The sequence below is a fragment of the Geotrypetes seraphini genome, chromosome 14 (genome assembly GCF_902459505.1).
Source record: "Geotrypetes seraphini chromosome 14, aGeoSer1.1, whole genome shotgun sequence".
Taxonomy (NCBI): Eukaryota; Metazoa; Chordata; class Amphibia; order Gymnophiona; family Dermophiidae; genus Geotrypetes; species Geotrypetes seraphini.
Window position 1 is genome coordinate 71,405,920 of NC_047097.1, and position 17,632 is coordinate 71,423,551.

At 43.6% G+C, this 17,632-nt stretch overlaps 1 protein-coding gene across 4 annotated transcripts in view; it reads right to left on the reverse strand.

Annotated features, from left to right (window-relative positions):
* The window catches only part of ADAMTS17 (ADAM metallopeptidase with thrombospondin type 1 motif 17), a 149,140-nt gene that overhangs the window by 27,467 nt on the left and 104,041 nt on the right, over positions 1–17,632 (reverse strand). For all 4 annotated transcript variants that reach the window (XM_033920220.1, XM_033920221.1, XM_033920219.1 and 1 more), the window contains 2 exons: positions 10,531–10,611; positions 4,274–4,431 (listed from right to left, as the gene is read on the reverse strand). In XM_033920220.1, coding sequence (XP_033776111.1) covers positions 4,274–4,431; positions 10,531–10,611 — 239 coding nt within the window. The remainder of the gene's footprint in view (positions 1–4,273; positions 4,432–10,530; positions 10,612–17,632) is intronic.

The following is a 17,632-nucleotide window of genomic DNA, read 5'->3' on the forward strand; positions in this document are numbered from 1 at the left end:
AAAAAGATATAAATAGGATGGAGTCAGTTCGGAGGAAGGCAGTAGTCTTTGTCATAAGGCATATGGGGACAGACTTAAAGATCTCAATATGTATATTTTAGAGGAAAGACAGGAGAAGAGAGATATAATAGAGATGTTTAAATACCTACATGGCATAAATGCACATGAGGTGAGTCTCTGTCAATTGAAAAGAACTCCAGAGTGAGAGGGCGTAGAATGAGGTCAAGAGGTGATAGGCTTTGGGAGTAATGCTTTTTTTACAGAGAGGGAGGTAGATGTGTGGAGGTGGTGGAGACAAAAACTGTCTGAATTCAAGAAAGCGTGGGACGGACACACGGCATCTCTTAGGGAGAGAGGAGATAGTGGATCCTGCGGATGCTCAGACTGGATGGGCCATTTGGCCATTATCTGCCTTCATGTTCCTATACCACAAAGTTCTATGACTTCACAATGCAGAAGTAAAGAGCCTTAGCCAATGGGAAGAGGAGATGCAAATGTTAAGAGCCTTAGCCAATAGGGGGAGGAGATAGTGGATGCTGTGGATCTGCCTTCATGTCTCTATGTTTCTTCTAATGGCATCTGTAACTGTTGGTACCTAACTGTGCCCTGAAGTGTGCATAACCTAAAGTATTCTATAAGTTTCATGCATATGTTCAAGACACACTCATGACCTACCAACATTCCATGCATGTTTATGCTACCCTTGCACTTACACACCAAGCAATGTTGGCATATATGTTCTATATTAGAACAGTGCCCAGAACTAATGTGCATAATTGCCCAAAAGGGGCACCAATCACAGGTGCTGTTATTCTGTAATCTACACCTACAGTTGGCGCATCTTTCAGCACTAGTTGATAGAGCTGCCCTTTATCGACTGCTGAATAGATCAAGCATACAAGGTATAAGCACGTAAGCGCGTAGGACACTCGACTGAAATTCCACCACTCTGCTCACAAGGAACATTGGAAGTAAGGCTCCGTCTCCTTTGAGATCACTACGGTCCAAGCAGTCACCTCCAAGACGTCAAGTGAACCCCGTCTCAACGTGAAGCGCTCTTAAATTTCAAGAGGCAGGAAAGGAGCCAGCATGCACAGCCTGTCTCTGCTGACTCATTCAAACGTGCCAAGAGGAACTTCTAGGTCAGCCCAAGCTACACAAACATTCGCTCGTCCAAGAAGCAGACGTACAGGAAAGTAACACATTTGGAGGACTCTGTCCAACTTTAGAAAAGAACTCCTTAAAAGAGCCTGTTATTATCAGCAGTGGGGGAATACAACTGGAGAATCTGGACTCCATATGAAACACATTTTAAGCTTTTTTTGTAGCCACGTCTTAAGTTTTCCCCCCTTCGGGGCACAATTTGTTTCAAATGAAGGCCGCAATTGTTTCTCTGACACATTCAGCTTTTGGACAGTTAGGTGCAGTCTCCTATCGTTCATATAAATGTTCTCTATTTTGAAGTTAGTGGCTTTTCTTTCTGTATCACTGTGTAGATGGAATTTGAGCACCTGTTCATTGGTAAAAAAAACAAACCATTTTCATGCACAATTACAGCCTGTGCTGTTCCTAGCTCAGGACATCTTCTTAGGGATGGAGGGATTCTCAGATTTTATTGCCTTATTGCCAGCCTGTTCTCTTCATGTTGGCGTAAACTCTTGTATTAAATTGTCCGCATCCATTTTCAAAGGGGAAAACTGCTAAAGAGACAAGCTTGAGTGATCACTAATATTTTTAAATTCTGCCTACTTTACTTGTGATTTTGTGCAGAATGCCCTCATCATAAGGTCCAACTCCCTCCCCCAGCTTCTTCCCTCCTCAGGCTCAACCTTCTCCAGCAATACCACTCTCCAGGTTCCACTATTCATTCTCTCTCTTATCAGAATTTAGTTTGAACCCGTTCCCCTCCCCTGGAAGATTCAGCTTCCAGCGTTCTCTGCCTCTTCTCCAGGGCAAAGAGCTAACAGCTTTCTCTCTCTGTCCCCTAATTCTTCTCCCCCCCCCTCTTTCTGTTCTGCTGTTTTTCCTTCTGCTCTTCAGGACTCTTCTCTGCTCCCCTTCCAGATTTCTCTCCCTTACCACTACCAAAACCATCAGGAACATACCCTCAACTCTCCTCCTCCTCTCCAGACACTTACCTCCAGCCTTTTCTGCTCCCCCCCTCTACTGTGGTACATACTTCAGTTTGTTCTGCCCCTCAGCTCTCATTCTTCCCCCTCAAGGTACATTCTTTCAGCTTGCTCTGCCCCCTCCCACATGGTACATACCCCTCTGGCATGCCCTGGTCCCAGCTGCTCCCCCTCTCCACAGTTCAACCCTCCAGCTTGCTCTATCCCCTGCTCCCCAATCATACAGCAAGAGGAGCTGGGCCACACCATCCACTGCTCCTCATATTTCTACTGCTGATTTAAACCATGCAGCTGTATGGAGTCTTGCGCAGTCTACAACGAATGACAGAGAAGGAGGATTCAGCCTAAAATGTAGACATTTGTCTTCTCTTCTTGCCATATTATGCAAAGGTATAAGAACTTAAGTACATAATAATTGCCATACTGGAGCAAATCAAAGGTCCATTAAGCCCAGAATCCTGTTTCCAACAGTGGCCAACCCAGGTCCCAAGAACTTGGCAGAAACCCAAAGAGTAGCAATATTGTTCCACCAATGCCTAAGAGCCAACCTCAGCAGTGATGTCACAATGGCTTGATTGTCCTATACTTGGCTCACATAAGAACATAAGAATAGCCATATTGGATCAGACCAATGGTTCATCAAGCCCATTATCCTTCCAACAGTGGCTAACTCAGGTCCTAAGTAGTAAAACAGATTTTATGCTGCTTATCCTAGGAATGAGCAGTGGATTTCCCCAAGCCATCTGAATAATGGCCTATAGACTTTTGTTTTAGGAAATTATCCAAACCTTTTGTAAACCCTGTTAAGCTAACTGATTTCACCACTTTCTCTGGTAACAAGTTCCGAAGTTTAATTATAATAATAATAATTTTATTTTTATATACCGCCTAACCAAAAAATGGTTCTAGGCGGTTTACAACAAATAATAACTAGTCATATAGTGAAGAGTACAATTTAAAAGGAAAATACAATTCTAAGCAATGTACAATAAATAGGAACTGATCCTTATAAGTTGAGTGAGGAAATATTTTCTCCAGTTTGTTTTAAATCTACTACTTAGTATCTTCATTGCATGCCCCCCTAGTCCTCGTAATTTTGGAAAGAGTAAACAAGCGATTCATATCTACCCATTCCACTCCACTCAGTAATTTATAGACCTTTATAAGAACATAAGAATAGCCTTCTTGGGTCAGACCAATGGTCATTAAAACCCAGTAGCCCGTTCTCACGGTGGCCAATCCAGTGGCTAGTACCTGGCCAAAACCCAAGGAGTAGCAATATTCCATGCTACCGATACAGGGCAAGCAGTGGCTTCCCCCTTGTAATTCTCAATAACAGACTATGAACTTTAGCCCATCCCTTTAAACATTTTTGTCTCCCTTCTCTGTACCTTTTCTAATTCTGCTAGATCTTTCTGGAGATAAGGCAACCAGAATTACACACACTATTCGAGGTGAAGAGTTATGCTGTCATTTTAACTTACTCAGGAATGTATGGTTTCTTCAAAGAAACGAGTGAAGCAACCCAGAGGCGTAGCCACTAGCCAGATACCCAATTTTGGCCAGGCCTAAGCCCAAATTGGGTAGGCAGGACAAACACCTCCCCTCCCCCGCTGCGGCTCCCCACCTGGCATCTCTCCCTTCTCCCCAGGTGATTGGGGGGGGTGTTCCACCTAAGTTTACACCCCTGACACCCATCTCAAAACCTTTAAATCCTTTACATCTTCAAGAGCAGTAAGCAACAACTTTTGCCCCTTGCTCACACCGGACCCAAGCCTTCCCTCTGATGCAACTTCCTGGTACAGCAAACATGAAATTATGTCAGAGGGAAGACGCAGAAGCAATGTGTTGCTTCTCACTTCTGGCAAAGAATTAAAGGATTTACAGGTACTAGGAGGAGGGGGAGTGGAGATAAGTGACCCCCCATATCTCCTGGAGGGAGAGATGCCAGGAGTCTTCAGTTGATGGGGCTTGGGGACCCCGCCAGCCAGCCACATCACTGCTGTGCCGCTGCTGGAAAGGCCTGAGTCCAAAGTTGGTGGGCTTATGCCCACCTGGATGTACTCATAGCTATGCCACTGAAGCAAACATTCAGATTCTGGAACCACTGTACTACTTTTGAAACGCAATGGAAGTAATATTACCATTAAGTGCAGGGGCATTTTAGTTGGTCCCTTGGCAGAGATCTTTTCCCAAAGTCCTCTACGCACATAGCGGACAGTTGTGCCTGCGATTAGGAAGTCACCGGGAAGCTCAATTTTCCAGTCACTGTTGATGGATTTCTTGTTGGAGTCTTTCAAAGCTGGAAAAGAATAAAGTTACAACCGTAAAATCAGGCATCTCCATCAAGTCAGTTTACCCTACACAAATTAAACAAGACCTGTACAACTAGTGTGAGCTGTTACTCTCAGCACAGGCTGGAAGATGTGACGTGGAGGGGCATTTTCAATAGGACGACTAAGTTCGACTTTGGACATTTCTCTCAAGACGTCCAAAAGTCGATGCAGGGAAACATCCATTTTTGAAACCACTAGACATTCAATTTTTTTTCCCAAAAATGACCCATTTGGATGTCTTGACTGCCAGGACATCCAACCTTAGATTGAGCATCACAGAGCATTCAGTGCAATATAATAAATAAGCTGTCCCAATTATACAGTCCCCCAGCTATTATACTCCTCCCTTTCCATAACTCTTCTATTAAACATACATCATTTGTAATTCATTTTATTACCATAACATTTAGAACATATAACTTCATACCAATCTGATTCAATTAACATCATAAAACCGCTCAGAAAAAAGCTGTGTTTTCAATAATCTCCGGAAATGCAAATAATTTTGCATGGCTCGCATTTCAATTGGCATTATATTCCATAAACTTGAACCTGCATAACAAAATGCCCTTTTTCATGTCACAGTTCCTGGATGTCTATGAATGGATTTGTACATATGCACTACGAAAACACAAGATCAGCTGTGATTTCAGTAGTGGGAGTAGTACTATGGAATAAATTGACAGGACTGTTGAGATGCATTTTTACACCAATTGTTCCCTACATTGAGCAGAATATGTGATTTTGTTGAGACCATGTATGATAAAATGTCTAGTAAAATACCTCTTTTATAAGACTTGTGTGCTCTAAAGATTACCGTATGTATGTTGAATTGTGAGCCGCTTTTGCTAAAAGAGGAATACAAATGTTTTAAATAAAATATCTGTAAATAAAATAAGATCACTTTCTGATATTCTGAAATTAAAAAAGGTATTGAAAACTACTCTGTTTATAGAAGCTTTTAATTAGGGGGGAATGTTGTAACGACTTTATAGAATGTTGTTTTTATGTATATGTTATGTGCTGTTTGGTAGTTATGTATTTTTGTAAGCCACTAAGAAATGTTATAAATAAAGTACCGTATTTTTTGATCCATAAGATGCACTTTTTTCCCCCAAAAAAAGTGGGTGGAAATGTCTGTGCGTCTTATGGAGCGATAGTGTGTCACAGACCATGATGTGCAGTGTTCTCCCTAGTGTCTTTTAGCCGGGCGCTCCACCTGGTTAATTTGGGTGAGCACCTGGCTGTCACCTTTTTAAATCCTGGTGGTCCAGCAGTGTATCGGCAGGAGCGAGGTTTCTGCGCTCCTGCCCCATGCTGAGCCCCTTCCTCGCTGGATAGCTGCCTCAGATCTTGCGAGAACTGACGGCACTCATTCAGGGAGCGGTGTGGGCTCAGGCTGGAGCATGAAAAGCTCGCTTCTGCCTTGTGTGCCGTTAGCCGCGAGATCCGAGGCAGCCGTCCAGCAAGGGAGGGGCTTAGCGCAGGGCAGGAGCAAGAAAACTCGCTCCTGCCGATACACCGCTGGACCACCAGGATTTAAAAAGGTGAGTGTAAAAAATTGTTAGTTGGCTGGGACGGATCCTTCCTGTCCCGGCCTATCACTTGACCACCAGAGGGGAGATAAGGTACAGGGCAGGGAGGTGGGACAGGGTACAGAAAACTGGACGAGTGCTTGAACCTTAAAGTCTCTCCTCATTTGTTAGTGACAGTGATGATGGTTCTTAATACAGCTGTTGACTTTACATGGTTGAAATATTATTCTGCTATATTTTATTAAATAATATTAGTACACCATTTGGTTCAGAATATTTTTTTTTCTTGTTTTCCTCCTCTAAACCTAGGTGCATCTTATGGGCAGGTGCGTCTTATAGTGCGAAAAATACAGTACTAACTTTACAATCTATCATATAAAAATGTTTTCAACGTTCTACAAAATTTCTGACCTTATTTCTATAGGTAAATCATTCCAAATAACAATAGCAGCAAATGTAAAAGAAGCATTAAACTGACGTTTAAAACTGCAATAAAAATGGTCTTTCTCTGCTTTCATTGTCTCTGTTTCTGTGAAATTAGACAGCAAAATTGTAGCCTGCTTTTAACTCCTAACCCCCACTTGCTGTAAGACATTCCTGCCTGATGAACTCCTCAATCCCCTACTTGTTATGTCTGTCTCTTGAGTAGATTGTAAGCTCTTCTAAGCAGGGAATGTTCTAATGTACAGCACTATAGACATTATTAGTAGCAATAGGACCCACCTGGAAAGTGGAGATTTACTCCTTTGTCATGGGCATTCCTAGTACACCTGTATTCTCTTTCACTCCCGGAAGTCATGCTTTCCCCACCTGCGTTCCACCCTGACATAAGATGGAGGAAGTGGCCCCCTGCCACTTTGATGTTGAATCTGGCAGCAAGTTCTGGCATTAGCTTTCCTCGCTTGGCAACCCCCACCCCTCCGATTCCTGCCTCTCCTCTACCCTCCAGTCCTGCAGATATACCCAAAGCAAAAAAAAAAAAAAAAAAAAGCATTTCCCATTCAAGGTGGACCTGTAACCCAGAGGCCATCCAATGTGGCCTGGAGGTGGGTGTGGTGAAATGTTTCAGGAACTGCTCCCAGAAAATTAAATGAGTTAAAAGTGTAGGTTGGAAATGTTCCCAAAGCATCACACTGTGAGTGGAAATAAAAGAACATTGTTACATCATAAACATAGTCAAGGTTTCAGAAACAGAGCCTCCGCTATGGTGCATGCTGCACGGATTAGACATGGTCATTAACCCTTGAGCGCCTGGATGTACAAATATGCTAAGCTCTGCGTTTGTTTAAGAAAGAGCAGCTCTCCTTTCTGAGCTAGCTCTGCAGTTTCATTAGTACGAGGGCAAATAAAAAATGGAAGACAATTGTTAAATTATGCGTTAACCGGAAGACAGCTAGCAAAATGCAACCTATATACTTGTACATTGCTTGTTGGATAGTTCGTCCACGCACAGTGCAGCACTCGGCCTTTAGTCATGTGGCAGCCACAAGGTCAGAATCATGGACGCTCCATTGCAAGATTGCACCATCGAAGACCAATGTGCAGTAGTGCGCGTTCTTTGGGCAGAAGGAGTGAAACCTTTGGAAATTGACTCAGGATGGACATAGCACCATGAATCAGTGAAAGGTTTAAAGTGGGAAGAACAGGTGTAATCGACGAAGGTCATTCTGGCCGTCCATCAACATCGCGCACACAAGAGCACATTGACAGGCCGGATGCCTTGATTACAGAAGACCGACGGCTAACACTATCTCAATTGGCTGCAAATTTGGATATCAGCTTTTGATGACTTGGAATACAGGAATGCGCACGATGGCTTCCCAAACAGCTTACTGATCTGCACAAGCAACAGCGTGTGAAGGTTGCGACCCAGTTCCAGAGATGGTATGAAGAAGATCTGAGTATTCTGGAGAGAATTGTCACCGGTGATGAGACATGGGCACATCACTGCGACCCAGAGACAAAAGACAAAGCATGATGGAGTAAAGGAAGCAATGCTCACCTGGCTTCAGGAGCAGTTGAAAAACTTCTTCTCTGCAGGAATGCAGAAGATAGTTAAACGTTACAGCAAATGCGTCGGCTTGCATGGGGACTATGTGGAAAAGTGATACGTTCAATTGCTCACAGTTACTTCTATTAAAGCCGTTAAATGTATTTTGCCTTTACTTTTTGATTTACCCTCGTATTTGTTCCAGAGCAGCGTAAATGTCCATGGCTTCATTTTAACTACTATTTATTTAAAACTATTTTATCCCACACTATCCAGCAGTTGTAGGCAGAATACCATCTAAGGGGCTCATAATCAAAAACAAAAAGTCCATAAAGTGGCCTAAGTTGGTACTTGGACGACCAAAAAGACAGATCGTCCAAGTACTGATAATCATGTGTCAAAAACCAGCTTAGGCCTTTTCACTGTCTCTGTACACCCAGAGTGAAAAGGGGCATTTTTGGAGGAGTGGATAGGGCGGGAGGTGGGCCGACCTAGACTTAGTCGTCTGGCAGCCATAACCAAAAAACTTTGCTAGGAAGTTCTTTTTTACACAGAGGGTGGTGGACACATGGAACGCGCTTCCGGAAGATGTGATAGGCCGGAACTCTGTACAGGGGTTCAAGGAAGGTTTGGACAGGTTCCTGGAGGATAAAGGGATAGAGGGGTACAGATAAAACTGAGGTAGGTTATAGAAGTGGTCAGAAACCACTTCACAGGTCACGGACCTGAAGGGCCGCCGCGGGAGCGGACCGCTGGGCAGGATGGACCTCGGTCTGACCCAGTGGAGGCAACTTCTTATGTTATGTTCTTATGTAACTTTGATGGGTTGCCAGACAGAACTTACACGTTTTGACTTAGACCAAGTCAAAACCGGTAAGTTCTGAATCGGGTCGCGGGGCCTTAGACACATGGGCCAACCGGAATCTTAGGTTGGCCAATCAGGGACTTCCTTAGGCTCCTTCCTAAGAAAGTCCCTGATTGATGGAAGAGCCTGAGGTGTCTGAGCTAATCAGGGCCTTAGGCCCCTTCCTGTATATCACATGATACACCGGGGAGGGGCCTAAGGCCCAGTGGCGTAGCAGGCCGGGCGGAGGAGTAGGAGGTTTTTGTGGTTCTTCCTGCTCCCAACGTCCAATATTGGTCGCCGTACTTTAAGAAGGACATGGCGTTACTCGAGAGGGTTCAGAGGAGAGCGACGTGTCTGATAAAGGGGATGGAAAACCTTTCATACACTGAGAGATTGGAGAAACTGGGTCTCTTTTCCCTGGAGAAGAGGAGACTTAGAGGGGATATGATAGAGACTTATAAGATCATGAAGGGCATAGAGAGAGTAGAGAGGGACAGATTCTTCAAACTTTCGAATAATAAAAGAACAAGAGGGCATTCAGAAAAGTTGAAAGGGGACAGATTCAAAATGAATGCTAGGAAGTTCTTCTTTACCCAACGTGTGGTGGACACCTGGAATGCGCTTCCAGAGGATGTAATAGGGCAGAGTACGGTACTAGGGTTTAAGAAAGGATTGGACAATTTCCTGCTGGAAAAGGGGATAGAGGGGTATAGATAGAGGATTACTGCACAGGTCCTGGACCTGATGGGCCACCACATGTGCGGATTGCTGGGCACGATGGACCTCAGGTCTGACCCAGCGGAGGCACTGCTTATGTTCTTAAGTTCAAAGGTATGGACACAGGTCAGGGCAGGGGAGGGGGCATTGCGGTGGCAGGAGGGAATGGGCATCCCTCCTGCTATTTAGGTGTGGGGGTGTTTGGCGGGGATGGGAATTTGTGGGGGCGGGGGTAGGTGCCGATGTCGATGGCAAGAGGGAGTGGGGGGGAGCGTTAGGTGGCAGGAGTGGGCATCCCTCCTGCCATTTGTGGGTTGCCGCGTGTTGGGGGGGCTCCCAAGACTGCAGGTCCGAACCCCGGCTGCGCCTCTGCAATGCAATGGGAAATCATGGTGAAGAATGGTGCAAGCAGTGGTGATTGAGTAGCTGTATTGCAGGTAGCTTTTGCTCCACAAAACCATCATTTGTAGATTTGTAAAAAGTAAGGCTGTTTAAAGCTGAGGATGAGTCATCTTAAAGATATGGAAATTTGTCCATAAATGGTAGTTTAGGTATATGTATAGGAGAAATTAGTGATTTTCCAAATACCAACCAGCTTCTCTTTGCTGAATGCTATGTATAACATACTAGTAATAGATCTTACAATCGGCCATTAACTCCTACATAGATGCAAAACCATATTTATTTTATGTCAGAATGGATCTAACCCAGACCAATTTTCATTCTGCACATTTTAGGATAAGGTGACCTCCATTTGGACATTTACCAGAGATTCCACAGGAATAACAAAGAGAGTAATCTATTACTTAACAGCAGTTCATGTTGGCGCGTGCCAAAACAAACTGCACTGAAAGTCTGCAGTTTAACAAAGAAACAACTTAAGCAGAAATATACCACTCGTAGGGTTTAGTGCAAGGGCAAACAAATTAGTGGTGCTTTCTCCTCTTTAGGATTAACAAATATTTTTGTTTTTTACCCAGGAAGCTGTGGGCAGGCTTATCTTCAACCACTCGGATTCGTCTGGCACCAACAGGGATCACGGCAGCTTCGACATAACCTGTGGGGAGATATGTCAAAGAGACAAGACTTAGCTATGCACAGCGGCAGGCTGTCCACCAAGAAAGCAAACTCCACTGCAATGGTCAACGGGAAGAGTCAGCTCTGAGAACCAAACTTCAACCACCTTTCTCTCACTTGTCAGGACCCCAATGGGACAAAATGGATTCACTTTATTTGCTGGAGCATGAGCCCACTTCCGATTAAACCTTCATTTGGCATTGCTTTCTCAGAAGCAACATGCGTCTTCTATGGTTCTCATGGGCGATCTGCATCTCCAAATGCCTGTAACTTGGCACTGTTGCTCTCGTCTAACATCAAGTATCATAAAGCAGCTGTTTCACCGTCAGCCAATTAAAGGGTTAATGGCAATTTGAGCCCTCCATCTCATTTCCCACCCATTTTGCAATTTCTCACTTGCTAAAATCATGGTGGTTGAAGACCTTATAAATAACGGTACAGAGACTGGATGCAATATATTTAACAATATAAAACCGGAAGACTTCTATATAGCTGAAGGCCAGCCATTGAGCAACTCAAATGCCTTCTAAGTGCTCTAATGTTCAATAGCACTAGAATCGGAAAGCCACTGCTAGAGTTCCTTTAAAAAAAAAGGTTAGGTCGCACTGCAGTCTTCACTTGTCTGCATGTAATGACTGCAATCCCTCTAGAAATGCGCCTATCTGCTGCTCCTTGTGATTTCTTGGTGAGTGAAGAGACTTCACACAAGAAGCAGGAACTATGGACATGCTATGCATGCGGCAGGGGAGTTGCTTTCATAGATTCTGAGGTACTGAATTACAAGAAACTGCACCCTTTCTTAGCCCAGCAAATTTTCTTCCTGCCGTATTTGCAATATCATGCCAACACTCACCATCAGACAACAAACAGAAGAGAACATATGGAAATACAAGAAAGAAAATATATACAGTATATCTATATAGTCCATAAGGCGACCTGTAAAGCCATCAGAGACATGAGACATAACAGGCAGGTATCAACAAAGAGTATGCCAAAATTCTTGGGCTATCATTAGGTGTGTTAAAAACACCGCATTTACACAACTTTTCAGAATTCTTGCTTTGATAACTGTGTTTCTAAGGTCTATTTTAGAGAATGACACGGGGAGAAATTTTTACCCGTCCCCGTAGGAACTCAATTTTCCCATCCTGCCCCTGTGAGTTTTGTTGCTGGCCCTGTCCCATTCCTGTAAGCTCTGCCTTAACCACACAAGCCTCGAACACTTATGATTTTAAAGTGTTTGAGGATTGTGCAGATGAGGGGAAAGAGCTTGCAGGGATGGGGCAGGGACAGGAAAAGAACTCGATGGGAAAATAAGTTCCCGCAGGGATGGGGAAAATTTCTTTTATGAAATATCTACTGTATTTCTGACAGAGTGCATAAAAAGCAATGATAATAAAAAAAAAATTTTTGGACTTGAATTTTGTTTTAAATAAAATGCTTTTTGAGGGAAAAATCTATCTAAATGTAACCCCCTTTTGCAAAGCCGTGCTAGTGGCTCAGCGGTGGCAACAGCCCCCAGTCCTTTAAATCCCTATGGGCATCAGGGCGGTTACCACAGCGGTCTGTGCTAAACAGCTTTGTAAAAGAGGCCCATAGTTTTCTATTTAAGATATATTATAGTACAAAAATTATTCATCATAAAATAAGGATTTGTTTTTAATTATGTAGCATGAGCAATCATACCTCCCGTTGTTTTAATTTCTTAACTCTGTCTCCGCCATTGATGACATTAGCGGGTTCCACATCTAAAATACATTTAAGATCAATAAACCTTTGGTTCTGTTGGATACAATGTGAAACTATGGGTTCGTGTTTTCTCATCCTTTTCAGATTTGATTTCTGCTCGGTCATCCGCTGTCTGCAGCTGCGGGAAGTCAGACCACAAACCGAACATAAGAGTTGCCCTACTGGGACAGACAGAAGGTCCATCAAGCCCAGCATCCTGTTTTCAACAGTGGCCAACCCAGGTCCCAAGTAGTAAAACAGGGACCAAGGCTCAACAATAAAGTTTCCCAAACTTATTGTATGAATGTAAAATGTTACCTAAAAATGCCAAATTGGGGTCTGACTTCCTCAGTTTCAGACAGTGAATGAATGAGCACAAATCAAATCTGAAAAGGATGAGGACACAAGAATTTTGTTTCCAACAGAACCAGAGGTATATTGATCTTAAAAGTTGCACTTTAGATGTAGAACCTGCTAATGTCAATGGGGGAGACAGAGCTAAGACAACGGGAGGCACGATGGGTCCACAGGCTTCAATCACTAGACTTGGGGGGGGTTAAACAACATGATTTAATGAAGCACTTTTTTCTGATGATGTCATGTGCGCAGCATATATCCGCCAGTGTCTTAGTCAAATACAGTCGCCACTGTGCAGCAGGGTGATCGGCTCAAAGTAGTAAGTAATAAACTTTTAAAAGTGGAGAGTTTCTTTATCGGACAGAATTTTATGATGTCATGTCTGGTAAACCTTTAGAAACATTGAATGTTTTGTGTAATGTAGATTTAAACTAAATTACAATATGTACGTTTGAGAAGCCATGAGGAAGCCCATTGTGAAGGGTGAAATGGGTCCTGTAGCTGGTTTTAAGAAAGGGTTGGACAATTTTCTGGAAGAAAAGTCCATAGTCTGTTTTTTGTTTTCATCGGTGGACTGTTTTCACTGTAGATTATTGGGTCTCCCCATTTTTCTCTGTTATTGGGAAAGACGTGGGGGAAGCCACTGCTTGCCCTGGATCGGTAGCATAGAATGTTGCTACTCTTTGAGATTCTGCCTGGAATCTTGATACTCTTTGGGGTTCTAGAACCTTTGGTTACTCTTTGGGATTCTGGAATGTTGCTACTCCTTGGGTTTTGGCCAGGTACTAGGGACCTGGATTGGCCACAGTGAGAACGGGCTTCTGGGCTTGATGGACCATAGGTCTGACCCAGTGGGGCTATTCTTATGTTCTTAGATGTATTTAAAGAGAAGTGCTTTTTTGCTGAAAATATGCATTTTTAAATGGACTTTACATTTATGCTGAAACTTGTGGACTACACATTATTTTAATTAAAATCAATTTACTAAGGAATATAAAAATGCCAAAAAACCAGAGGGGTTTTCAGGACCAGTGAGTAAAAGCGGAACCAGTTAACCAACAGACGAGATTATTTGCGGTCTGTGGTTTGGTTTTCTGAGGTCCTTTCCCCCCTACCGAGGGATCACCGTGTGGACCCTGTATTGTTGATTTGCTGGATTTTTGGCTTCACATGTGCACATTTTTGCCAGCAGCCATTTATATTTGTTGAGTCCTCAATGTTCCCTAAAAATGTCATTGTGAAGCCGCAGATAGCAAAGCATATGTCTGTTAACAGGATTTCACTTCTGGCCACTTGCTAACAGTTTAGCTTGATCAGGTGCCAGACTCTTCCCTTTACGTAACTCACACTTCTGATTGATGGTGTCGGAACCTGTGTGGCTAATTTTTCAACAAGTTGAAATACGTAACACAATGTGTGTGCTGGGTGTCTGTGGCAGGAGTGTCTTTGCTGCTCTCTAAGTTAATGTTTCTCAATCTTTTTGTGGCTGTGTCCCCAAGATCACACAGCTAAATAAAATTGTGTGACCCTTCCCTCTTCTGAGGTAGAGAATGAAATGGGGACAATTTTTTTCTCTGTCCACGCGGGAATTCAATTTCCCCATCCCTTCCCCGTGAATTTTAAAGTTTCAGCCTCTGATAAGCAGAGCTGATATTGTGACATCATAATACCTCATTCCACCAATAAGAGCCAACCTCATCAGTGATGTCACAATGGCTTGATTGTCCTATACTATGCTCACTTTCACTACACTTTGATTTCTAGAGTGGGGGGCAAATTTTTCCCTGTCCCTGCAGGAACTCAATTTCCCTGTCCCATTCCTGTAAGCTCTGCCTTAACCGCACAAGCCTAAAACACTTATGATTTTAAAGTGTTTGAGGCTTCTGCACATGAGGACGGAGCTTGAAGGAATGGGGCAGGGACAGGAAAAGAACTCGCTGAAAATGACTTCCCGCGGGGACGGGGAAAAATTTGTCCCCGTGCCATTCTCTATGCTGAGATACGGAATAATGCACCTATGGAGAACCAAACTGCAACCTCAAATGTAGGCTTTCTGACCCAATTTGGGGTCTTGCCCATAGTTTGGAAAGCTCTGCCCTTGTCTTTAACCTAAGGGCAGATGTCCAGGATGACCTGGAATGGCCATCGATAAAAGCTTTGGTCTGATCCAGTATGGCAATTCTTAAATTCAGGAGTGGATGCAATTTCTGAAGAGAGCAAGTCAACTCAACTGAAGAAGGCGGCAGATCAATGACGAGAAGGGAAATACCTACGGTTGCTAACCCTCTCCTTTTTTGAATTACTGTAATTCCTTTCTCTTTCTTGTTATTAAAACAACTTTTTCCCCCGTCCCTTTTACGAAGCCGCGTTAGGCTTTTTTATCACCGTCTGTGATGGTAAAAGCTCCGACGTTTATAGAATTCCTATGAGCATTGGAGCAAATACCGCCTCAGCCGGCGATACAAAAGCCTAACGCGGCTTCATAAAAGGAGGGTTTTGATAGTTCTTTCTTCAGCAGCATATCATGTATGAAAGACACTTGAAATCTGGGGTTCACGGAAGGGGTGATACCTGGAGCTTGAGATATTGAGCTCTTTGGGGAAACGGGATGGAAAACGAATTGAATGAATAAATAAATATGTTCCTGCTAGTTAACTGTGAAAAACTTAGCACCAAATAGATCCTGCGGAAATGAAAGCGCAGAAATAGATCGATCTCCGTTCTTGAAAAACCCTGCAAAGGTGGGCTTCTGGGCTACTGAAGTGCTGTCTCTATTGTTCTCCCTCCTTTACACTAATTATGTAAGCCGAGTCGAGCCCCTATACCGGGGATGATCCGGTATATATACTTCTCCTTCCGTATTTGCGGTTTCAGCAATTGCGGTTTTGATTATTCACATTTTTTAGCTTGCTGGCTCCTCCCCCCAAATTCCGTCAGCTTGCATAGAGAAATTGCTGATTCCCAGCACTTTCTTCACCGTGTTTTGCCTCTCCTTCAGGAACAGGCCAGGCCTCCCACCATGTTATTCGCAGTTTCACCATATTCACGATGGTTTTTAATAGAAAATAGCAAATAACATATGAAAAAGTTATTTGTGGTTTTTCTGTATTCGAGGGTCTGTTAATTCCCTATCATAGAGAATACGGAGGGAGAAGTGTAAACCTAAGGACTGGATTGGATTGGACACCTTGGGCATGCTACTGAAGCCTGAGGCAAAGACCAGATTAACCTCTCCGCTGTGCATTCAAAGCCTTGGGTATAATATCCAGGCAAACTCACGCAATCACAAAATCAAACTGCTATAATTCCAGACACCTGGACTGTCAAGCTAATGACTTGCCGCTCCAGGGAGTCATGAAAGAGGAGAATATCTGTTTAAGAGGTTTGTAACTGGACACATCCTACTTCCTGGCTGACCTGTCTTCTGCAACGTTGCAAAATACAGACCACCCGGGAGGAGATTATACGTTCTGAGGCCGACTATTAAGACCATGACAAATCTTACAGTTGGCGCCGAGCCAAGAACCAGGTTTCAAGTTGATTATGCGCAATGGATTGGCCACCATGAATGTGATTTTCGTACATTAACAGAAGACAGACTGACTAGATTTGGAACACGGAAGATACATGTCATATTGCTTCATTCAGCGGGATCAATGCTGAACGTAAAGTTTCCCAAACATATTGTAGGAACATAAAATTAACCTGGATCTCGCCAATGAAACAAATATACAGTAATTAGAAATGTTTTGCCCATATTAAAATCTGTACTACTCTCACTCACTCCCCCCCCCTCATGTTTTCATTCACTGAATCCATGCAGGTACAGTTTGGTTCCAGAAAGGAGGAATGGATTTAGACATGTTTCACAAAAACAACGAATCAGTATCCCAAGACAATAATTCAGCAAAGAGTTTTCCCAGTAGAACAGAAAGGGAGAAAGTCCTTTGGAAAATAGACTTTGAATCCCACGTGCAAGACATATTATTCCATGGCTACAAGCATCTTTCATTTTTGGATATATCACCTGCAAACTTAAATTCTGAACCAATTAGATGGGAAATTATTTAATCGGATGATATTAATGGCCAAAGTTAAGTATTGAGACAAAAGCCTTCAGATCAGTTTGATTGATAGTTTGAAATAGCTAATCTTTCACCCAATGATTTATTTACCTGCTCCAGGACTGGTGCAAAAATATCTGAATCTCTAGGTGACCCTTCCATCCTGCATCTCTCCACTCACCTAGGGTTACTAGATTTTGCCTCGAAAAAAAAGAGGCAGTATGGCCATGCCCCATTCCGGCCCCGCCCTCTTCCACCCAGGCCCCACCCCAACACAGCCATGCCTCGTTCCGCTCCCAAACCACGGCCCCACACAAAACTTCTCTTCGGAGGCGTGTCAGGAGGGCATCTGTGCATGTGACATGGTGACATCACATGCATGCTCGCACGCGTGTGACGTCAAGTTTCAAATTTATTATTATTTGATATCCCGTAAATCAAATCATATCTAAACGGCTTACAGTCCAAGTGTATAAAAACAGGAGAGGATGCCTTCCAGACGCAGCCCCAATCTCAACACTTTTCAAAAACTGGATAGTGCGTCGGGTTTTGAAAAGCTGTCCGGACACCCAGAACGTGTCAGGCTAAATCCAGATGCCTGGTAACCCTACACTCACCTTTCTAGACATGATGACTGTTCTGTCTCCCTATGGCATAATCACCTTATCCTCCTTCCCCCTTCAAGCATACTTACTTTCCCCCCCAGAACGCCATCTCTGCTGGCTGCTACTTCCCTGTAAAGTTAGAATAGCATTGTGCACCGTAGTCTAAAAAGACTCCCCCTCCCCTAACCCCCACCCACACCCAGCATTCTGACTTTAAAGGGAAGAGGCAGTTAGCAGAATGTGGCAG